This window comes from Pelmatolapia mariae, linkage group LG10_11, assembly GCF_036321145.2.
Source record: "Pelmatolapia mariae isolate MD_Pm_ZW linkage group LG10_11, Pm_UMD_F_2, whole genome shotgun sequence".
In the NCBI taxonomy this organism is placed as follows: domain Eukaryota; kingdom Metazoa; phylum Chordata; class Actinopteri; order Cichliformes; family Cichlidae; genus Pelmatolapia; species Pelmatolapia mariae.
This window is the reverse complement of record NC_086236.1, coordinates 38,727,342-38,752,569: the sequence shown is the minus strand read 5'-3', so window position 1 is coordinate 38,752,569 and position 25,228 is coordinate 38,727,342. Positions and strand designations below refer to the sequence as shown.

Here is a 25,228-nt window from a genome sequence, read left to right as displayed (position 1 = left end):
ACAAAAGGTGAGTCAAAGTCGACTTCTAGTGGAAGTAAAATCAAGAAATAAAGTTTCCAGAGGCTGGTTTGGACTCTTGTGATCCAGCTGCCAACATAGTGAATATCTCACATAGAAAAATATGTTTTACTGCACACCCTTCTTCCTGAGCTGTTTAATAGATAATAATTAGCAACAAAAAAAACCCAAACATGCAGTGCCAAAGCTTCCATAAAAAAAAACCCAAATATTTAATATACTGTTATTAGCCGTATACTGACAACAAACAGCTATAACCAGCTCTGCCACCGACTGCTCACTTTAAAATGTTATTTAGGTGATGTTAAAACTTGTTATTTCTTCATTTTTAGCTATCAGGCAAACTCACCTTCAGCCAGCTTTATTCACCAGTGGTCGTTAAGCAGAGCAACAGAAATGAGCACTGCAATGATCCTGCTAAAAAATCATAGCTGATGAACTGACTCCAACTTTTATTTAAATTAAAAACGATTTTTTCCACACTTAGTTTGAGTTTATAGTGCTAGAACATTATATTAACGTTGGTTGAGAATAACGATGTTTGCGTAGATGTTTCGTTCTTTAAGGTCACAGGCTTTTTGCTCCCGTGGTCAAAGTCCATAACTGTAACTCTGGCAACTGTAACTAACTGGCAAGGAAAATAAAAGAAAATGGCAAGAAAAGAGTGAAGTATCCTGTCATCCTTTAAAGCAGTGGTCCCCAACCCCCGGGCCTCGGACCGGTACCGGTCCGTGAGTCGTTTGGTACCGAGCCGCGAGAGTTGAGGCTCAGGTGTGAAATGCATGGTTTTCAGGGTTTTTATCGGTTTTCAGCATTATTTTGTTATCGTTTTTATCGTTAACTCAGTTTTCCTGGGTCTTTTCACGTGTGTTATGAATAAATCTTCTTTTTTTCGGTACCGGTACTAGTTTTATTTTGTTGTATTTATCCGCGACACCTTAAAGGCCGGTCCGTGAAAATATTGTTGGGCATAAACCGGTCCGTGAGGCAAAAAGGTTGGGGACCGCTGCTTTAAAGGTATCCAGGCAAATTTCAAGTTTGGGGAGGAGCTAAATAAACCATGAAACCCGTGAGCTGAAAGCCCAGGTTTCAGACTGCTTGAAAAGCTTTCCACACTTGGCACTTTATGATGTCAGCAAGAGCAGATATCCCTCAGATATACATCAGAGGACTCCCATGCACAAGTGGCAGCCAATCAGAAGAAAGCTAATGTTAGAGTGGATTGTTAAATGTTTGTCATTTTTATGCTTGCCAACTTTGATGAAAGGGATTCCACTGTCCTTCCCCCCAGATTCTCGGGGTTCTGGGTAGGGGGCTGTAAGGTTTTATTGCAGATACATCCTATCTGGAGGATCTACTTCTTTTGATCTAAGCTTCTTGAGTTTATGACCCTTTGATCAGCAGCACACACACACACACACACACACACACACACACACACACACACACACACACACACATTCCTACTTACATATAGAAGTTCACACATATACATACAATGTGGGGGGCGTTGCTTTGCTGTGTTTTGTGTGAACTGTCTCTCAATAAAAGCCAGCGAGAGGAGGCCATCATGGTGGTCACTGTCGTAGATCCTCCAGATAGGATGTATCTGCAATAAAACATTACAGCCCCCTACCCAGAACCCCGAGAATCTGGGGGGAAGGACAGTGGAATCCCTTTCATCAAAGTTGGCAAGCATAAAAATGACAAACATTTAACAATCCACTCTAACAGCTAATTTAAAGGAATCAAAGGAGCTAAAACAGTTTGTTTTGGACATTCGATGAACTGAGGGTCCCGCTGTGGTACGCTGTGGTACGCATCCACTGCATGGAGCTATTCTACTTTACATCAGTGTCACTTTAAAGAAGGAACAAGCAGTTCCAAATGTCAAAGAAAATGAAAAGGAAGGTAAGAAGATGTAACACGAGACTTCCAGCTAATGGCGGCTTAGTGTGAGTAGTGTTTTGGTGAGCTCCTGCAGGCTCGACCTTTTTTTTTTAATAATTATTGGGCACTTTTTTTTCTGACTCAACCCCAAGCCATATCTAACTCGTTTTAAAATAGTACACTTTTTCATTTTGGTCACTAAAATGCCACCAAAGCCGACTAAAGGAGGAAGCTCGATCCGGCCTATCCTGCGGCCTGCTTCTCCTGACGAGCCACTGATCCGTCCTGAGTCGGGGACTGCGGCCCAGGGCGCCACCAGTAGCGATGTCAGCGCTCTCAAAGCGGAGCTGCTTTCGGCTCTCCGCGAGGACTTTGCTGCTACACTTAAAACGGAGTTTCAAGCTATCCTTGGTGAAAGCCTTTCCTCCATTAAGTAAGAGCTTCTCTCCTTCAAAAAGGAATTGTCCTCTGGCCTGTCCACGATGCAGGAGAGTTTCACTGGGCTAAAGGTAACGGTTGCCGAGATGGAGCGATCCCTGTCTACCTGTACTGATGACATCGTCAGCCTCCAGAGAAAAGTGGAGCATCTAACTAAAGCGGTAGCCAATGTTCCCTCTAATTTTTCATGTGTCTGAGCGAACACACAAACTCCCTGAGCGGTCCCTTGGACCACTGTGAGCGACATCAGACGTGTGCACTGTGGTCACGCCAGCATCCAATCCATCCAAGTTACATGGTTTATTAAAATAATCAAATTACAGCATTTATATTTATGTTAGACTACTTTTAATTAACTGCTTTAGCCCACTTACAATGAAAATTAAAAGAAATCTTGTTCATGACCTGTGTAGTATGTTAACACTATTGGAAGTAAAAATAACTTGAACTCCAATTTTGAAAACACAACTTTCTTTTTTTCTTTTTATTTTCTTCATAAAGCTCTGACTTGTATTATGAGTGTGAGTCTGTGGTCTGGGACAGAGTCCTGTAACTCTGTCTGCCAAATACAGTATATAATGACCATTGTTGGGCAATTAATTATATAGTTACTTCTTCAAAAAAGTAACTGAGTTTTACAAACAACAAAGTTTTTTGCAGCTGTTTACCTAAAAATGCAGCCAAATGCAGTTTATTTTTTTAAAATAAACATTTAAAACTATTTACAGAACAATCAGCTGTTCTGCATCAAATCTGATGCCACACAAATTATTTGTGCCACTCCAAAAAATAATTTCTGTCCACTATGAGATAAAGGAGAACAACAGCCTGATACCTGCAGGCCTGACAACAGGAGATGTATCACTGCTGTAACACCTGTAACATTCAGCAGTCGCCTCATTGTTCTGACACACACAACAAAATTATTGACTACACTACACACTAACTACACACTAACTACACAAGATTTGCGCTAAACGTCGCAAATCTCTCACATCTCAAAACACCGCCGTCACTCCTAAAACTTCCCCCTTCCTAAACATCTAAATGCCATGTTGCCATATCATTTTTTGATTGGTCCACATGGTACATTTTTCCACCAATAGGAAAGGGTGGGGTTTTTTTGGTGTTGTTTTTGCTCACAGGCGGAGAGTGCTTTCGAGCGTTTCTTCCCGCAGTAAACATAAACAACGATAGTATTCAGGAAGAAAACTAAACATTGCAGATATTTTTATCATAACTCTGGTTTTACGTGGCCTATCAACACAATTTAAAAACTGGTATGAAGTCCACACTTTTCCCGCCAATTGTTCCGTCTGTCCTGCTCACATCTCCAATGGTTGTACACGTTGTCATTAACGTGGCTTCACTCCACATCAGCCACGCCGCTTTGCTAAAACACCGGTGTCGGCACATAAGGACGCTGTCATAGCCTGTCCACGTTGATTGGCTGCGTATATACGAATGTGAATCGCATCATTGGCTGGACTGTGGGATAAGGTGGCATCGTTCTAATCCCATACGGGAGCAGCCAGTCACTTACTGACTAACACTGCAAAACAGAATTGTTAAAGTTTTAATTTTAATTTCAATTCAGGTTAGATTTTTTTTTTTGTGCGTAACGCAGACTGATCACATGTCCCGTGATATACAAGCCTCATCAAGTTCTTCCTCAGTTAGATTTTTAAGTTGGAACGTCAAAGGCCTTAACAACCCGGTGAAGCGTTCTAAAATATTTTCACACTTGAAGCGTCTAAATCCAGACATAGTATTTTTACAAGAAACACATCTGCAAGATACACATCATTGCAAGCTCAGGTACCCATGGGTTGGGGAGACCTTTCATTCAACCTTTAACTCTAAAGCCAGGGGAGTAGCTATTTTAATTAGTAAGAAGGTTGATTTTACAGTTTCCAAAACAATTGAGGATAAAAATGGTAGATTTCTTATAATTGCTGGTAGACTATTTCATACTCCTGTTTTGTTGGTCAATATTTATGCTCCAAATTTTGAGAACCCTGATTTTACAAACAATCTATTTAGCACTCTTCCTTTTCTTGACACCCATTGTTTAATTCTCATTGGGACTTAAACTGTGTAATGAACCCGACACTAGACCGCTCCTCACCTCGTGTCTTTACTCAGTCCTCTATGTCCAAATCAATCTCTGACTTCATGTCTCAGAATAGGTTTGTAGATCCTTGGAGGACGCGTAATCCACAAACAAAAAAGTTTTCCTCTTTCTCTCAGGTACACCAATCTTATTCCCATATAGATTATTTTTTTGTTGATGGTTCTCTGATGCCTAAAGTCACATCTTCTGAATACCACCCAATCGTTATATCAGACCATGCTCCATTAAGCCTTGATATAAACTTCACTGGTAGACCTCGCTCCTGCCCTTCTTGGAGGTTCAACACTCTCCTACTATCTGCTGATTCATTCAACCAGTTCATTCTATCAGCAATCGATGACTTTCTTGCCTTTAATAGAAGCGATTCAGTGTCCTCCTCATTATTATGGGAAACACTGAAAGCATATCTGCGTGGCCAGATTATCTCTTATTCAGCTAATCTTAACAAAAACTCCAGGGCCAAGGCAGCAGAAATTTCAGCAAAAATTCAGGATGTTGACAACCAAAATGCCATTAATCCATCACAGATGTTATTGAAGCAACGACAGGATTTACAGACTGAACTTGATCTCCTCACAACAGCTGACGCGGAGCGTCTTTTGATTCGATCCCGTGCTACCTACTACGAGCATGGTGAAAAGCCAAGTAGACTTCTCCACACCAACTGAAACGTAGAGCCAGCTCTCGCACAATTTCACAAGTTAAGGACCAGTCTGGCCATCTGGTTTCTGACCCTGTCTCTATCAGTGGGATTTTTAAGAGATTTTACTGCAATCTCTACAGCTCTGAATCACAGTCAGTTTCAGATGAGATGCTTGCCTTCCTCCAGAATTCTGACCTTTCCACAGTAAATAAATCAGTTTCTGATGAGCTGGATGCTCCTATTAAAATAGAGGACATTTTTGGCTCAATCAAATGTATGCAGAGCGGTAAGGCCCCAGGCTCAGACGGGTTTCCAGCTGAGTTTTTCAAAAAATTGAAAGACAAGCTAGCCCTTCTCCTTCTTGATGTATATAATGAATCACTGAGAAATGGCCGGCTGCCCCCCACTTTAACGCAGGCATCTATTTCAGTTTTACTGAAGAAAGGCAAAGACCCTACAGCCTGTGAGTCCTACAGGCCCCTGTCTCTCCTAAATGTAGATTTTAAGATTTTGGCAAAACTACTTGCAATTCGTCTCGAGGCCGTTCTTCCACAGATTATCTCACAGGAACAGAATGGATTTATCAAAGGCCGTCAGTTGTTCTTTAACACACGTACAGTGCTAAGCACATTTTTTTCTGCTCATTGTCCCTCGTCTCCTGAGGTGATCAGAGAAGGCCTTTGATCGGGTTGAATGGGATTATCTTTTTGCTGTACTGACTAGGTTTGGGTTTGGAGAAAGGTTTGTGTCTTGGATCAAACGTCTTTATACATCCCCTCAGGCTTGTGTCATCACCAACTCAGTTCGATCTGATTATTTTCCACTATGCCGTGGCACTCGACAGGGGTGTCCTCTTTCTCCCCTTCTCTTTGCTTTAGCCATAGAACCTCTTTCTGTTGCTCTGAAATCCCTCTCTTCCTTTCATGGAATTATCCGTGCAGGTGTTGAACTTAAGGTATCCCTGTACGCAGATGACCTTCTTTTGTATGTAGCTGACCCCATATGTCGTCTTCCTCCAATTTTATCTGTCTTGGAAAAATTCAGTTCTTTTTCTGGCTATAAAATTAATTTCCTCAAGAGCGAATGTTACCCTGTAAACTCTTAAGCGTTAACACTTGAGCAGTCTGACATTCCTTTTAAGCTCAGCCCCTCGGGGTTTAGGTACTTGGGAATTAATATTACACGAACTTTGCCTTTACTATTTTCTGAGAATTTTGCTCCCCTGGTCTCACAGTTCGCATTAGATTTCCAGAGGTGGAATTCCCTCCCACTGTCACTAATTGGCAGGATTAATATTATCAAAATGAATGTGCTACCCAGATTTCTCTTTTTATGTCAGTGTATCCCCCTATTCCTGTCCAAACAGTTTTTTAAGTCCCTAGACCAGATGGTTTCTTCTTTTTTGTGGAGTGGAAGGGCCCCTAGACCAGCGGTCCCCAACCCCCGGGCCTTGGACCGGTACCGGTCCGTGAGTCGTTTGGTACCAGGCCGCGAGAGTTGAGGCTCAGGTGTGAAATGTATGGTTTTCAGGGTTTTTATCGGTTTTCAGCGTTATTTTGTTATTGTTTTTATCGTTAACTCGGTTTTCCTGGGTCTTTTCACGTGTGTTATGAATAAATCTTCTTTTTTTCGGTACCGGTACTAGTTTTATTTTGTTGTATTTATCCGCGACACCTTAAAGGCCGGTCCGTGAAAATATTGTCGGGCATAAACCGGTCCGTGGCGCAAAAAAGGTTGGAGACCGCTGCCCTAGACTGAGGCTCTCTTTATTACAACAGTTTACCTCTAATGGGGGTCTTTCCCTACCAAATTTTTTAATGTACTACTGGTCATCGCATATTCATAAGCTGATCTACTGGCTAAATTCACCTAACCTGATTTGGTGTAAACTTGAAATTCAATCCATTTCTCCATATTTCTCACCTGCCTCCCTTATCTACTCATCACTGCCTGTTAAAACATCTTCTGTTGCTTCAAATCCTCTAGTGCTCTCTACACTTAAGATATGGTTTCAGTTCAGGTCGCATTTTAAATTCATCATCTATTTTCCCCTGCCACTACCAGCACCGCCTATTTGATTTGGCACGAAAGAGGCATAAAAACCATGAGAGCCCTTTACAAACATGATGTCTTTCTTAGTTTCTCAGAGTTGTCCTCAAAATGTAACCTACATCCTTCTCACTTGTTTCTCTATTTGCAAATTAGACACTGTCTCATCACTGTTTCCAAATTTCCCAATTCTCCCTGCTGATCCACCATGGGTTGACCTTCTGCTTGTTAGGCCTAATCAAAAATCACCATCCATCCATCCATCCATTCGCTTCCGCTTATCCTTTTTCAGGGTCACGGGGGGCGCTGGAGCCTATCCCAGCTGTCATAGGGCGAGAGGCGGGGTACGCCCTGGACAGGTCGCCAGTCTGTCGCAGGGCCAACACACAGGGACAGACAACCATTCACACTCACATTCACTCACACATTCACACCTAGTGGCAATTTGGATTAATCAATTAACCTATCCCCACAAGCTGCATGTCTTTGGACGGTGGGAGGAAGCCGGAGTACCCGGAGGGAACCCATGCAAACACGGGGAGAACATGCAAACTCCACACAGAAAGACCCCGGCCTGATGATGGAACTGAACTCAGGACCTTCTTGCTGTGCGGCAACAGTGCTAACCACCGTGCCACCGGGCTGCCATCAAAAATCACCTCTATCAAATATATATTGTATGCTTATGGCGACCGAATCTGATTCATCAGGTAAAATCAGAACCGCCTGGGAGCGTGAATTAGGTGTTGAACTGTTTGAATCATGGTGGGATGAGGTGAATCTCATCATGCGTTCAAGTACACCATGTGCTAGGCTACAGCTTATACAGTTTAAAGTAATGAACAGAGTCCATTTCTCAAAATCCCGTTTATCCAATGTGACCTCCCCTTGCAATCTAAGCCATATGTTTTTCTTCTGTCCAAGTTTGAACAAATTTTGGAGTGATTTCTGTTCCGTACTTTCAGGGTTTTGGAATTCAGATCTGAGAAATCCTCTAATTGCCATATTTGGAGTTCCAAAGACCCCTCTTAATATATCTCCCCAGCAAACTGAGATCTTGGCTTTTTGTTCCCTTCTTGCTAGACGCTGTATTTTACTTCTTTGGAAATCTCCCACGCCTCCATCTGCATCGCAAGGGCTTAATACTGTCCGGACATTCTTGAGGGTGGAGAAGATCTCACTCACAGAAAGGTAGTTCTGCAAAATTTATCCACAAGTGGACACCCTTTGTGGAATATCTCAAATATTTTCCTTAGTATTTAGAACAATGCAATTTACCCACCCTGCGTCTAGATTGAAAAGAATTTGAAATTTACTCTTTTTTTTAAGGTAGGCATAGGATTTAAGCACCCCCCCCCCCCATTCTTTTATTTTTTTAAATTTTATTTATTTGTTTAATTTTTTTTTTTTTTTAAATTTACTTTATTTTATTTATTTATTTAATATTTTTTCTAATTTACTCACTTTTTTTCTTTTTTTTTCTCTCAATTTTCTGTTCTTGTGTTGGTATGATGTTTTTTGTATTTTGATTTGTCTTTTGTTTAACAAGAGAAAGTTAAAATGATTGGGAAATAAATGTTTGAGAAAATATGTCATGTAAGATGCAAACAATACAGTGTATATAAGTTTGTATAATCTCTTGATAAACAAATTTTTAAAAAAAAGAAGAGAAAAAAAAAGATGTAACACAATCAAACATACAGCTCACCTTTCTTCTTCAGGTAGGTGAAGCCACTGCAGCATAGTCAGTATCCTCCTCTCCAAAGGGATGGCACTGGAACACACACACACACACACACACACACACACACACACACACACACACACAGTTTTATATCAAACTGAAGACTACGATCTCTGCACAGTCTCCAGCTGGCTCATCACCTGGAGCAGCTCCCTCACCTGCTGAGCACCTGTTCGCTGGAGTCGAGCTCATCCCAAGCCATTTATGGTTCAGGTCTGTTACACATGCTAGAAGATGCTGAACTACATCACTCTGCTTAAAAAGAACCTGTACATTTTGCCTCATTGTCCTGTGAAAAACTCAGTCTCACTGAGCTGAAACCAGATGGGGGGTGTTAACGTATCAGGCTGTCCTTTTCTTTGTTTCTTAGCTCGGTCCTTCTCAAAGTCTCCCTGTACTCGTGTACTTGCAGTGGGTTCACAGAGCCTCCTCCCAACAACCAATGGTGAGATCTGTCCTTACAATAAGAGCTCTAACATGAGCTGTGGTTAATTGTTGATTTCCAAGCTCAGGGGAACTTTTCCTATGAAGCGCACTGAATTGTTATCCTCAGGAGAGCCAGCTTCATACCAGCATGCAGGGTTATACCATACATGGATCAGTAGAGTATTTGAACACAGCTACTCTACCCCACATTATCTAACACAGCACAATTTATGGTGTCAAGAGCAACATACCGATATGTTAATATACCACTCCTCACGCATGTACAGTCTTGCTCTGTTTCACATTATTAACTTTTGCCTTCTCTTCCCTGTAGGTTGTGTCTGGAGTTTTACCTTCCTGCTGTCACCAAGTGCTGCTCATAAGGGACTGTCTAATTGTCTGGGTTCTCTCTTTAATACTGTAGGGTCTTTACATCACAACATAAAGTGCTTTGAGATGACTAAATATTACAGCCTGTATTTTAGAGAAAGGCAAACTGACTTTTGGTGACTTTTTTTTTTAAAAAAGGTTCCTTAAGTCTCAAAGTGTGTCTCAGCATCTAATGCACCAACCAAGCTGCTGGCTGTCATACAGTCCACAGCTGTCAGCTATCAGGTCTGAGACGAAGCCCGGATGTGCGACACACGGTGGGAGTGGGTATGAGTGTGGGGGAACAGCAACCTGTGGTCGCACAGTTGTAACACTTTACAGCAGGCATTTCTCTCCATGCCTGCTGCCTTCCTGTATTTTTGTCGATGCTAACACTTTCAATTCAGTCCCTCACACCTCCCACTGGGTTTTAGTGCACTCCCACTCATTTTCTATTCTTCCCTTTCCTGTGCCCGTGGTTAGTTTGAGGACCTCCCAAAAAGCTGAACCCAACACAGACTTTCCAACAGGCAGCCAGACAATCCCTGGTCCCTGTTACTATCCCAGGGCCCATAGCCTTACTGCTAAATCATCAAACTATGAAATAGGTTGTATAAAGAAGGCTTTCTCAAGCACACAGAAATCTCATATGCACACTTCTGCCTCTTTCTCACACACCTCTGTCAGTGCCAAGTGCAAGAAAAGCAATGTAAACCAATCTTTGGCCCCCACGGCTCTACAGAGTGGCACGTCTGCGACCCCGCTTCACAGAGGAATCCTGCTCAGTGTAAACAGGCCCATTTGCACTAATTGCTATAAAAACAGCCCACTGCCATCTCTCTGCAGAGATGTACCCCCTGCTCTGTAAAAGCCTGCTTTGCTGATAAATGTGGGCTCCTCTGAGTTGTAGGTGTAATGCAACAGCCTGAGGGAGCATGAACAGACACATTCTGCAGTCCTGGACAGCTCTGAGGTCAGTTACACACATTAACACTAAGCATGTTTACTTAAACTCTGCAGACTTTCACTGAGCAGGGAAGGACAGCGTGACACAAGCTCAGTATTATTTGGTACCCACAGATGCAAACAACACACTAAATGACTCGAACTGTAGAGAATCATTCTTAATGTTCTTAGTTGTTCCTGAACTGAAGCTCAGCCTAACACAAACCTTTTTACAGGGTGAAAAGTTCAAAAATATCAAAGTGAGCAGCTTTCTCTAATCAAAGTAAACGGGCTGGTACTTCTACAACACCTTTCTATTCAACTTGAGCACTGAGAGCGCTCATTTACACACACATTTACCTGAGCCTACACATAGGAAGCATCAGCAAATGGACTGGACGGGGATCAATCCACCGACCTTCAGACTTTAGACGACCTGCTCTACGAGCTGAAACACAGCCACCCATAATTATGGCATCTTAAGCTATATACAGATGTTCCCGTTTGGTTGGTGAACGCTACAGCTGCATTACAGGCTGGACATACAGTGTTAAACTTCAATGTGGTTTAAAAACAGACGATCTACATTACTATTGTCTAAAAGGCTGCTGGGATCTTGGTGATTTGAACCCAGGGTGGATGTGTGTGGGGGGGGTCTGACTGAGAAGCCAAGGCTAGGAATCATTTTTGACTGTAATAAAACTGAGATTGACTGAGTAAATATTATTATACTCATCAAGACTTGATCTGACAGACCATCAACTCAAGAAAGAATTTACTAAGGCCACAGATCAGGAGAACTGAGGGAGCCACAGAGCTCTGTTCAGTCGAACTCCTTTTTACACCAAAGGCATCGCCTCCTACTGGCCATTAGAAAGACTGCAGGTTAAAACATTTTGTTGTAAAACTGGAGGTATTGGCATGCATCGCCCAACAAATCCTTTGACCATTATGCTGTACAGGCGGTGGGACACTAGGCGGCTACAGACAGGCATACGATGCCCATAGGAAATGTCATTGGGAGGTTGGAGAAGAACTGCAGGACACGTTTAAGTGTTTCCAACAGACAAGTGGGCAAATATTTCCCCTTTTCCAGAAACTATTAATCTCCCTTTGTTACATCTCACCAAACATTTAGTAAAACTGCCACATGGTGGCAAACCACAAGAAAAAATAAGATCAGATTATTAAAAACAAAAGAAAAGTGTAACCACGCAGTTACTTTTAAGAAGTGTAATTAATAAGTGTGGACCATTAAGTAAAAGCAAACAGAAAAAGATAACATATAATATAATTTGGTTTAAAAAGACCCATTATCAAAATGAAACACACATTAGAATCTCCATTTCCTTTGCATACTAGAAGGTTGATGAGTTTTGTCCCATCTAAAGGCATTTTACAGTTTAAATGATGGAACTGGAAAATCAGCCTTTAAGTGGATGATCTCTGACCTATCAGAGTTGTTTTTTACAATAGACTTACCATCACACACAAAGTTACAGTGATACAGAGATTTAGTGTTTGTGGGGGCTGGAGTTTAGCAGCTTCGATATTAGAAAATTAGCAATGTAGTACTTCTCCAGATATCCATCCCCTTGACCTTGAGCACAGAGTGAGTGAAGAACCATGAGGTGATCATTGTGTGCACGTGTTTCACTCAAATTTGACCAGTACTGTAGGAGGATTAGCGATTCTTGTAAAACTGAAAAGTGTCTGTAAAATGCAAAATATGAAGTTGACCTTGGTCACAGTTTGAGTGAAGACAACCAAGGTGATCACTGAAGCTAAGTTAGACTAAATTCTCACCAGTACTGTAGGAAGACAGACAGACGGGCACCGAAGGCCTCAACATGGTAAGAGCTTATTGGTTCCTCAGTCAGCGTTCATATCAAACACAGATCAAGTATGAAAAATAATTAGCAAAAGTGCTAAACCGAAGTCAGCTGGTAACTTTTCACATGGAGCAACAAACAGAGACTGAATATTTTCCAAAGGCGGTCCTGACATTCCACCCACAGCTTTTATCAACCAACAACTTCATGGTGATGTTACAGTGTGTGTGTGCAGACTTACACAGGCCAGAAGAAGGTAGCAGCCTTCACTCCTTGTCTGAGTGCTGTGATCCAGATCTAAACAAACAAAGGTCTCAGTATTTTATCAGGCCAACATAGATTATTAGGATACAGCTGTAACACAAACAGCAACATGAGTGCGAGGAAGCCAAGCTCATGGTGTAAACTGCAGCACTGAAGGTGATCCCAGCGTGTGTGAAGACACCGGCGTCTATTAGTCCACCTGACACTACCGCCTGTATCAATTATTTTTAATATGCTAACAGTGCTGTGTTAGGAATGCTCCTTATCAACATTTTAAATCCTAGCTCATGTTTGAGTAAATCTACAACTGAACCGGCAGTGATTCCAGTCACTCCAGCCTCTGCTCTGACTGATTTGTCCTTCCACTTCTGTTGTAGTCGACTCTAAAAGAAAAGCTCTTGCTGTTTCCTGGCAGTACTTACTGGCTGTCCTCCCCACCAGCGGTGATTGAGCTTCTCTCGGCCTCTCAAGGTGAAGGTTGCATCAAATCCTGGGTCATACATGGAGTTTCCAACGATGCCATGAGACTCTGGGTAAAGCCCCTTGGACAGAATCAAACCATTATGTTTCGGTCAGTAATGTTTGTTGTCTCACGCTAAATAAGAGGAAGCCTCGAAATCCTGCCTTATCTAAACCTCAGGCTTTGTCTCAAATTTCAGCAGTGATATTGTTCCAAAGGCATCACTCAGAGCACAAAAAACAATACCTTTGCACCCAACGACCTCTCCAAAAACAGCTCATCTACAGGCTGGCCTGTAAATTTAACGTCTATAGTAAAATGTAGTCACTTACATCTGTATGATCAGGACACAATTATTACCCCCCTTTGAAATGTAAAATCTGCATTTTAACAGAGCAAGGATAACAAAAAAAGAAATTAGTTTAGACTTAAGAAAAGAATTGTTGATGTTCACAAACCAGGAGATGGATGTACAAAGTTAGCACAGCGTTTCCAAGTGTCACGACCTGGAGTGAGGACTGTCATCGAGAAAGACGGTACAGAAGAAGCCTGACAGAGGTGGGAGGTGAAACATTGCAAAGGGTGAGAGATGTGTTTAAAGACCCCGGAGCAACTGGCAAGACACTAATGAATGAGTTAGCCATGTGAGGAAGTGCAGTCTCAAAGAAGACGATCCTGAACAGGAACTGACTGTGAGGCTGCAGACCAAGGAAAACACAAGCCGGACTGAAGTATGCCAAGAACAACCTGGAAAAAGATTATGCCTGCTGGAAGTGCATTCTTTGGTGAGATGCGACAAAACTAGAGGACTGAGGTCACAGAGATGCTGCTCAAGTTTGAAGAAAGAAGGGAGAGGCGTGCAAGCCAAAAAACACCGTCTCCACAGTGAAACACGGTGGTGGGAGCATCGTGCTTCAGTCTGGAACTGGTAATCTGGTCAAGGTGGAAGGAGCCAAGATGAAAGAAGGATTTGTGAAGACTTTAAAGAAAATGTCAACAAAAAATGAAATTTTCATAGACTGCAGCCGGATCCATGAGAACATCGCCAAAGAGCTTTATCCATTTGACACAATTACATTATTAATCACAGATAAATACAAATAATTTATCAATAAGTTGACTTTATAAATCATTTCTGTTACTACAGTCTTGTGGCACTTCTTACTTTGCTGAAATGAACATGTAACCCTTGTGGGACAGACATATTTTTATTACAACAACCCAGTGACGTGACAGTAGCACAGAAACACAAGTGTGCCATGACTTACTGTAGCCAGCGAGTAGAGATTGGGGAAGGTTTTCGTGGGGTAAACAGGTCTCATGTACGGTGCATGGGTTCCACATGTTCCTCAAAAGGACACAGCAAAACAAATTCTTAGCCTACAGCAGAAACACAGCCTGCCAGAGCTCATGGCTTCATCAGTGTCACGTTCACTTCCTAACAGGGAACTGTTCACTCCTCATTTCAGAACCAAAAGCTCATGTTTTACAGAACTTACTGAGCTTCTCAATGTGAGGGATGACGGTGTTCCCTCTCTTCACATACGAAGCTCTAAATCCATCCACGGACAGGATGATGAGCGGCGGACGCACAAACCTGCATGTGCATGGAAGAAGTTTTTTAAATGCATGAAATCAGACTTGCTCAACCAAGTTCAACCCTGCTACCCTCCTGTTTCTTTACTGCTACGATTTCAACATACCCAGCAGGACATTCAGGAGCCTTGATCTCCTCACAATCATCCTGCAGCCACGAGGTGTCTCCTGAGGGAACGTGATGAGAGACTTAACATGAGCTTTTGTTATGCTTGTATGGAAAAGTGGGAACCAGTGGTTGGTTGTCATATTTTCTCACAAACTGTATGATTCTTGAACGTACTTCTACTTGAGTATTTCCACTGTATACTATTTCAGTAAATCTAAGGACAGTGAGAATCTTAAATAGATTTATTTATCAGCTGACCCCTGAAAGGAAAAAGAGATCAAAGTTTAACAATAGTACCAACATACAAAGCACCAATCACAAGTCTTTCTCTAACAAAGTCCTTTTGATCCAAAATAAATTTAGCTGATAATACTGGACCTAGAATTTTAAATGCAGTATTATTTACACTTTTTAAAATTTCATGCGCTTTTAGCTTCATTAAATTTAAACAGGCTGAACCACAGAAACAAACACAAATAAATTAGTTACCAAATATTACACCCAGTAACTACCAGGTATAACTGTTCGGTAACAGTGAACTGAAGGTAAAGGAACTCGCTGATATGCTGGTATCCTTGATTATATTCTGTTGTGGTCATGGACAGCTGGGGAAAAGATGGCAGGCCAAGCATTTATGAAGTGTTGGAGTACAATACTAACTTATCTTTACAGTTCCATCAGTATCATAGCACAGTTTGTCATTCTGAGTCATTTTGACCCAGCATTTTGATTTTCTTGTCTTTTGGTGTCATTTTGTATTATGGTTACTGTTTCTGCTTCATTAGTTTAGTCTGATTTAAGTTTTTTATATTCTCTGTTTAGTCCCTTGTCCATTAGGTTTCCCTTGTGTCTCTGTCCACCCCTGAACTATTTCTGCGTCCCCCCCTCGTTGTCTCCTCCCCTTATCTCCCTGGTCATCTCGTTTCCCTGAGCGTTCTTTTCCTCCTGTGTCATGTTGTGTGAATTATTCTGAGTCTTAGTACTTCCTGTTTTACTTTGATAGTTTCCTGTCTGGTTCAGTTTTGTTTGCCCCTGTCTCGTTAGTTAGATCACGTTCAGCTGTGGTTTGTTCCCGTGTTTGCCCTTCTGTGTCTCCCTCGGTCCTGCGTCGCGATCTCCCTCATGGCCGTGTGTTTCTCTGTGTGTTAAGTTTAGTTTTGTATGTCTTCAATAAAGTTGTGTGTCTGCGAGTCTGCATTTGGGTCCATCCTGCCTTCTTCACACAGTTAACGTGGTTTTAAAAGTTACAGAAGTGCTTTAAACTAAATTCTTTTAAACAGCAGCAGGGGGCGCTCCTGTGGTTGCACATGTGGTCATACAGAAGTCTACAGGAAGTCCATGGCTTTCTTTGGAGTTGAGTCAGTGGCCGTTTCTCAATTCTCAAGTACGCGAGTACGTACTCGCGTTCTCGGCGAGGAACGCACGGGAGTACGGACTCGCCGAGAACGCGAGCACGGACTCATGATTTGTACAATTGGAACACCAGCGTACGTGATGATGTCACAGGTCCGGAGTTTCTGCTGCTGTCCCCTCTTAATTTAACTGTGAGTAACATGTTATGAAGCTTAACTTTAATCACAGCCAAACCGGTTTACTCAGGAACAAATAAAACACTGAAATAAACCAAACATTAACATTTAGAAGTGATCTAAGTGACTTATATATCATTTTTAACCTCAGTAGTGAAACCTCTATTAATAAAAATAGTGTGCATGTACATACGTGTACATACCTTAATAAAAACAAGCAGGTGAGATGTTGGAACGCTTCTATTTTTATTTTAGTGGACATTTAATACAATAGACAGCTGCTGGGGTTTGTTCAACCTGAGTAGCGAAAAGACCGCGGGCGGGGGGGTTGAAAACGATGTGCCGGGAGTCCGCTGTTCTGGACGAAATGCATTCTGGGATATTTAGCTGTACCAAGTCCACACCGATGCATGCTCGATAAAACGGGCGGAGCGAGAACACATCCGGGACTTTTTCGCGTTCTCGGCTTGATGAGTACTTCGAATTGGAACAGTACTTGGTCTCCGACTGATGACGTATCATGAGTACACGAGAACGCAAGTACGCACAAGTACGCATATTGAGAAACGCCCAGTGAGTGAGCAGCTTCACAGTTTGACTGCACCTTGTTTTTGGTTTTTTCCTCCAGGAATCCCTTATCAAACAGTGAGAGAATACTCATTTTTCAGATGGTTGTCGACTGGTTATTTCATACAACAATTAATCATGTATACGTGGAGGGATTAACATTCTGCACACTGCTTACCTTCAATGGACTGTTCAAAGTATTACCTATTGTAAACTCTCAGCTCTCACTGTGTATGTATGAGTGAGAGCCTGACACATAGGTTGAATAACCACTGCAATCCAACATCTTATTCTACCCAAATCAGCAGGAAAGGAATACACAGAAAAATTGCACATTTCTGTCCTCAGTGACTGTTGGAGAATAAAATCAGCTAAATGCTTAACTGTGCAGTGAGGTACTGATGCCTAACGGAATTATTTGCATAATAATAATGCTAATAAATAACTATGAGTCGCTGTATCTAGATCGGTTGGCGGTTGAGATCTGGTGAGTGACCATTACCTGCAGCTACAGTGTGTGGTTTTGTGTGTTGCGCACTTACGGTTTAGGGATGCAGCTTTAGTTGACTTACAAAGTTAGCGCTCCAACTTTGTCACTTCTGGCATCCATTAAGCTAAATATAGGCCACAGACCAGTGGGTGACATCACAGTGGCTACTTTCATCTTTTACACAGTACTCATGAGTCATTCCTCATTTCTTAAAATTTGCTTTACAAAAGACAGACTTCCTTGTTTGTTGAAGCACTCAACATTGATTATGACTCATTCAAACATAAAAAGGCACCAAACTCAAGCACTGTTGTGTCTACTCAGACAACTTGGCAAAGAACCAGTTTTAAATCGTATCTTGTTGTTAGCGGTTAGTTGGATATGTGTTTATTCCCATTTCTTTAGTTGAATCTATGATAACACAGTCTGACAGGCATAAAATGGTACTTTTGCACCAACAAGGTGAAAACATGGCATATCTCAGCACGGCGTGCGACTGACACAGTGGCAGATGAAGAGTTTCTGAACATCATGTCCTTAAGAAACAGAATTAAACCCAGCAAAGAGCTGAAACAGGACCTGAGAGATGCATCTGGCCCCAGTTAAAACGCCCCAGTATGGATTTTAAAGCCAGTAATTCTGACCATAAATGACCTGCTTTTTTTGGCCAACACCAATATAAAAACATATGATGTCAATAAATTCAAATGTAGTATTTTTTAAACTCCAGTCTTTAAAAAGCTTTCCAGATCCACAATACTGATACTATGTTCATATTTCTTTACACATGTAACACATACACATACACTTTTGTGCATGAGACCCAGACATCGTCCTCATTACAAAGCATGGTTGGACTACTTAATAATGGACAAAATCCTCTGAACATTTAAAGTCAGGAGGTCAGGTAAAGTTGCAAACCTTTGCACAGCTTCTTGTAGTTGGTACAACAGTCTCCTCTGGCCAGACAGTCATCAGAGCAGTGGCAGGCATGCTGCTCATTCCGAGTCTCCCCGCACCGATCCTTACTGCATTCATAACCGCCCTCTGTGTACAAGAAGAACACAACAACAGTTATGTTCAACATGAATCAATGAGGTTTAAAACGCCAAAGCGTTCTGCGTGCACAGCTTAGCTGGAAGGTTAGTGCTGAAACCACAAGCAGTGAAAAATGAAAGCTGAGATATTAATGTGACAGCGGTTTGGCTGCAGACTGAGTGGGAAGCAGCATGCGAGCAACAATGGTGATGCGGTCTGTGTTTGAACATTCCTCAAGCTGAAAAACATCCAAAGAAGGATTTGACAGAGTCAGGAAAAAGACGCAGGCGACCAGAAAAACAAGTAAATTATTGCTTTCAGGCAATGGGAGGTTACTGGTGGCGAGGCGGTGGTGAGCCAAAGACCACCAGGATGAAGGAGTGGACATAAAATCAGACCACCAGCAGCAGAGGGAAAATGTTGACAGAGAGAGAGAGAGCACTGCAAAGGCAGAGGGGGGAGCGCCAACAAACCGCTCAATCAAAAAGTGAGAAACCTGCTCAGAACTTTGTCGTTAAGTCTACGACTCATTTCCAGCTCAGACAACTGAGCTGCACAGCGGCACAGTCAGCCTCACAAAAATATATCAAATGGGTATTTGTAAGCTTGATTATAGCAGCCGGTATCCACATAAAAACAATTCAAACTCATTACTGTTCAAGAAATGTCTGGAGGTTAGACTTAATAAACCTTCACTGTTGGGAATAACATAAAGTAAGATGCCAAAATAATCAGGATCTGGCCAACTTTGGAAGAAGAGTGTAATTCCACAGAGATTAAAATCAGCTAAACGTACTTTATCAGATATATCTTTGTGTAGACTTTAGTAGCTCAAACTGGTCCTTTTTTATCACACACTGGGTCTCAGTGCACAGTCCACACACTGTCTGCAGGAAGATGCTTTAGCACCTGCCCCTTTAAGCCAGTTGTCCTCTGACTGGCTGCTTCTCACAAACCAAAGGTTTAAATGGTACAGGGGTGTGAACCAGCTGTCTGCCTGAGGTGACCATATCAGGGAACTGTGGGGTGGCTGTAGGTCAGGTGGTGGAGCAGGTCACCTACTAACCAGATGATTAGTGGTTCGGTCCCAGTCTGCTCCAGTCAGTATGCCAAATATCGCTGGACAAGATACTAACCCCATGTTACTCGTGTGTGTGAATGTTAGCAAGCACTTACTTTTATAAAAAAAGTGCTTGTGTAAATCGCTTTGAGTGCTCACATGGAGTACAAAAGTGCTGCACAAGCACAAGTCCACTTACCAAATCTCTCTTAATGATGTCAACCAGAGGCCAAAGGGAAAAACAAACAAGATGTGTAAAACTGAGTTTTCATCTAAAGCCTGAGCAGTTATTTCACAGGAGGCAGAGCAGGTCATCTTCTAAGGAAGATGAAGTCAACACACAAAGGTTGGTGGTTTGATCGCTGGCGACTCCATTCTGCATGCCCAATATCTATGGGCGAGACAGTAACCCCAGTATGAGTGTGAACGTTAGAAAGCGCTTACATAGGACAAGCACAGAAAATATGTGCATGTGTATAAATGGACGATTGAGGCAAGTTGTACAAGTGCTCGAGTAGAAAGCTGCTATATGAGAACCAGTCCATTTACAGGGGCGACCTCATTATTTTAAGTCTGAGTATCCACTACTGTTACACAATACTATAATGGACCCCGACAGTGTCAGCGTTGCAGCACATATTATAGCTGTACTATTGTAGGGTCTACCTTACAATAAAAAGTGAGGTGACTGTTGTTGTGATCTGGCGCTGTATAAATAAAGTTGAACTGAATCTATCCTATTAAATGTCATGGAGGGGCGAGGCAGGGTACACCTGGACTCAAACCACCGTGCTACTCCACATAATAGAGCCCTATACATAATTTGTGATGTAATGAGTAATTATAGTTTGCTGTTCGTTGAACATTAACTTCAAATTTCTCCCTTTTAAAATATTTTCAAAGCACTTTTGTAGGTATTTAACCTCCTACAGTTTTAAAATTCACATTTATATGCCATAAATCTCATAAGTGCTGACAATAGGAACATTGTGGTCCTTTTAGCTATATTACAGAAAGTTAAATAAGTGATAAAAGTCTGTATGTTTGTTTTAATCACTCATTTATAATTCTTGACTGTATAAACACAGAACTATTTAAATACTTTACTGTCCCTCTAAGTGCTACAGGAAAGACACACTATCCAAATAAAGGCTTACTCTGTGAAGCTCGGCTGGTTGGCACTTAGCAGCGCTAGTTTATCTTTGTTTGTTTGTCTTTACCAGGATGAACTTCAGCTACCGAATCTTCACTCCAGTTTTTTCATTCATGTATTGTTTCGCCCGGTTCCATGGAAACCATCAGCTTTGTGCTGATCAACAAGTATTTTTGTTGACATGTAGGAATACATAAGCTTTAATGTCATATTATGTTACAACTGCAAATATAATGTAACGAGAAGTATAACACACTGCTTTTAGGAATTAAATGAGTGAGGTAATACACGGTAAAACATTATTTAAAAAGTACATGTAATCTATTACTTTTTTTGAGTAACATTCCCAATATTGCTCATCAGGCAGCTGCACAGGATGGTCACTGCTTTTTGTCTTTGTATTGTCACATAGATGATGAATGTGTATGGTCTCATGTTCACATGTTTAGGTCAAATATCAAAATCTAAAATTAGGTTTGAGCCAAATCTGAAAGGAGTTCAGACGCGTGCAGGTCAGCTGCATTACTCTGAAACTGACAGACGCGCCGCCGGTCAATCCAACCTGCTCTGCAAGTCCTGCAAACTGCAAAGCGAGCACAGCCTGACCTATCTACACACAAAGAGAAACGCCAGAGTCTCAGAAACACAAGAAGGACATCGTGTTGCATGTTGGAACAAAATTCTGGACCACCTGATGGATGTTAAAAGCAGGTCTCTGAGGATTTCCTCCAGCTTAATAAGTGACTGTTTGATTTGGCCTCTCCACCCTGACCTGCAGGGGTAGGTGCAAGCTCAAGGGAAAGACAACCCGGCGAATATCTCTCAGCTGAACAGCGTTACTTTAATGTTTTTTAGCGCTTCATTGCCAAGACTTGGAGGAACAACTCTCAGGTATCAGTGATAATTACCTCACATATTAGTTTTTTATTACAAGAAAACACAAATTAGGACCAACACATTGTTAGTGGTGTCTAAAGTCAAGTTTTATAAGCATACCTGTGCGTAGGCAGAGCTGGTCAAAGTCTGAGCAGCAGCCATTGTAGGTTTTACACAGGTTGTCGCAGCGACAGTTTGGCGGCTCCAACTCAACCAGCTCGAAACACCTGTTTCTGCAGGAGCCGGAGGTCGGCACGTAGTGAGACGCAGAGCGAGCTGGGGATGGAAGAAACAGAGGTTCTAATGGGTCTTTAAAAAATGTCCAAAAAAAGAGGTAAAAGGTTCAAAACTACACAAAAGTGCACACCAATACTGCTGAGTGTGCAGCAATCTCGATGCAGTGACCACAAGCATGTGACTGTGAAGGATTGGTGGTTCGTTTGACGGTTGAAGACGGCTACATAAACAGATCACTAGTCATTCTGCCACGTGCAGGTTATTCTTCACTCCTGTGGCTGTTTCCTGGAGAAACACCTGAGCTGTTCAGTTTTAGCCCCAGTGGTGCCCACCAACGTCACAGCTGATTAACTCCACATCCATTTACATGTGAGGTTTAGAGCATTAGCTGGAGGGACAATAAATCAAAGACATTGTCCAAAAACTGAATGAAAAGCTGCACTGTTCACATGTCTTTGAAAGGAAATAATAACTCATAACAACTGTGACAAAAGCTCAGTTTGTGTCATGGGCCAAACTCAACAGTTACTGAGCTTTAACTCTTCTCCCGGGACCCCAAACTACGCTCACGTTGTCTCACTGTGGGAACTCTCAGTGCCTAAGACACAATCATGCTTTTGTCCTCCATATATCCAAAGGAACATGGCCTATTTTGGCTCCTCTGACCTAACTGAAGACATCCTGAGATCTGAGAGTGAGACAGAGTGAAGCTATTGCTAAACAACATGCTCCTTGTGCAGCCACTTACAAAAAAAACAGTTTTCCTTGCAGAAAGTGCCTCAGGATGCCAGCACAAGCTTTTCAGCCCGTGGGCATATATGTATGTGTATTTTTGTAACTACATGTGACTATGCATATGTACTCTAGGTGAAGGAGCTGAGGTGTTGCACTTAAATTATTTATGGTCCCTAGCCAGTTGGCACGCCGGTGTAGTGAGTGTGTGTGTGTGTGTGTGTGTGTGTGTGTGTGTGTGTGTGTGTGTGTGTGTGTGTGTGTGTGTGTGTGTGTGTGTGTGTGTGTGTTTGTGTGTGTGTGTGTGTGTGTGTGTGTCAGTGCAGTAAAGCCTGAATAGCTTCTTTGCTATAAGACTCAGGCCTACTCTATACCAGCGGCAGTGGACTATAGGTCAAAGGTGAAGTCTTTTATTTTATCACAGCACAGTGAGTGCGATCTCCTCACGTCTCTTTACACTAACGTCAGGAGAAAATGAGGAGAAATGAAGACTTCCTCAGAGCCCATAAAACCTGTCGACTGTGCATGCACTCGACTATTAACTGAAAGTTTAACGCTCAGCTCAAGTTTCCCCAAGAGACTGCCACTGTCACAGTCCATTTTCACGCCCGCACTGCAGACCTGAACTTTACTAACCATTGCCCAATGGGACTGAACGTGAGAAGGAAGGACACGGTCTAACTGGACATTAAAGGGTGTTTAATCTGCCAGCTCCCTCGGAAAAAGTCCCCGAGGTGTCCAGTTGCATCATTGTAGGAACAAGTGCAGGTAATTGTCTGGTGAGGTCATACAGCACACTCGTCTAAAAGTCTTTCCACTAGTGTGCTGTATCTGAGTCAGGTCAACGCCGGATAATTCGACCTGATTCTCCACATGTTTCATGGAGTCCATTTGTAAAAACAGCTCAACACTCACTGTTTAACAGGGGAACAGCGTCTGAGAAGAAAACAAAGTAAAGAAAGCAAAATAAGAGCGCAGGTTTGTCAGGTTCCACAAGGCTGGCCAGAAAAAACAGTTTTGTGGCTTACGACGTATCTAAGCTGTAGATTTAAGTATAGAAGATATGGAAGATGAATGTTGCTGCTTTTTAGCTCGTTTTGAAGCTTCCCACCAGCTTTCCATCTTGGTTCCAAGAAAACTGATATGTCAGAAAGAGCTAGTCCTGACTGTGAAACTGCTTACTCATTGGCTATCAACTTGTCAGTCAATACGTGTATCAAGAATAATCGTCCTTTTTGAAACATTCTATGAACAAGATTTACAAAAAAGCTTTATTTTTTATTCAGTATAACCCAAAGCGAGTGAACGAGTCCATGAACTCATGAAGAAAGTGATCGCAGAGGTCAAATCAGAAAGCTGTTTTCTCATAGACTTGTATAGGGCCAGTAATCTTTTAGCAACCACAACTATCGCCATCTGGTGGGCTCCAGATGAAATGCATGTTTAAGGCACTGCTTATGCTCTCTATGGCTGTGTTTCCCAACCACTGTGCCAGAAATGATCAGGTGTGCCGTGGAAGATCATCTGGTTCCACCTCTAAGCGATCGGCGTGAGTAACGTGCAGAACAATTACATTCTCTTCCACTAGATGGCAGTACAACTACCTGCTCTAATTCAATGTGTTGCCAACTGCCAATAAAACAGAAGAAGACGAAGAAGAAATTACATAATAGTCATGCTGTGAGACGACGCAGCGCGTAATAGCAACAGATATATGTTTGAAAATAAAAAGTAGTTAGTCTGACCTGGTCATGGAGAAAACTCCGCCCCGATGAAGACCCAAGCATGAGTAGTGGTCAAAAGAAAGCAAAACAGGTATACTGGGGACAAACCGAGCCAATTCTACTACGCCTGGCACACAGGGAAAAATTATCAATATGCTTTTGTGACATTTTTGTTTGGTGGTGTGCCATATGGTTTTTCTAATGTGAAGTATGGTCCAAAATACTCCAAAGGGTTTGGAAACACTGCTCTATGGATTTAGCACAGAAGTATTAATCCACTGCATGAGCAAATGAGGAGGAGATGCTAGCAGCTGGTGATGTGCCACTCAATGTAAACACTGAGCATTGCTGGAACACTTGGTAGTGGTGTTCATGTGTCAGGAAGACAGGAAATTGCTGGAAATTGCCTTTACATGGTGGTAAAGGAGGGCTAGACCCAAGTTACAACATCTCAGGTAGAAAATTTCATTTCACCATCTGACAACAGTGTGCAGATTCCTTACGTCCTAAGGTGTTTACATACTGTGGTCACATGATAACGCTGTCACGAGCCACTCCTCAGGCTCAGGAGTTACAAGGTTACTTTAGTCATTTTTCTTCAAGTGTCAAACGAGCTCAAATGAGCCACAATTCAAGTGTCAAGCAGCTCTGCTATACTTTCACTTTTTTTACTCGGGGTGCTTTATGTGTGATCTACACTGTGTAACGCTGCTGCCTGCCAGCTGCAATCACAGATAAAATATTGTTATTTTTTTCTACAGTGTCATAAAGATCACCACAAATCTCCTTAAAAATATGGTGACATATTTGAGGCTATGTTGTCAACCCCCAGTTTATACTGAACAATCATGTATTCAGAATGAGAGATTCTGAAGTGTGATGGAAAAACTGTTAATTAGAAGAAT

The 25,228-nt window shown here is 42.1% G+C and overlaps 1 protein-coding gene across 1 annotated transcript in view; it reads right to left on the bottom strand.

Moving 5' to 3' along the window:
• The window catches only part of enpp2 (ectonucleotide pyrophosphatase/phosphodiesterase 2), a 55,727-nt gene that overhangs the window by 27,386 nt on the left and 3,113 nt on the right, over nt 1-25,228 (bottom strand). The window contains exons 3-10 of the mRNA XM_063486354.1: nt 21,751-21,906; nt 18,425-18,550; nt 14,916-14,976; nt 14,712-14,809; nt 14,481-14,560; nt 13,175-13,294; nt 12,730-12,785; nt 8,881-8,946 (exon numbers count right to left, since the gene is read on the bottom strand). Coding sequence (XP_063342424.1) covers nt 8,881-8,946; nt 12,730-12,785; nt 13,175-13,294; nt 14,481-14,560; nt 14,712-14,809; nt 14,916-14,976; nt 18,425-18,550; nt 21,751-21,906 — 763 coding nt within the window. The remainder of the gene's footprint in view (nt 1-8,880; nt 8,947-12,729; nt 12,786-13,174; nt 13,295-14,480; nt 14,561-14,711; nt 14,810-14,915; nt 14,977-18,424; nt 18,551-21,750; nt 21,907-25,228) is intronic.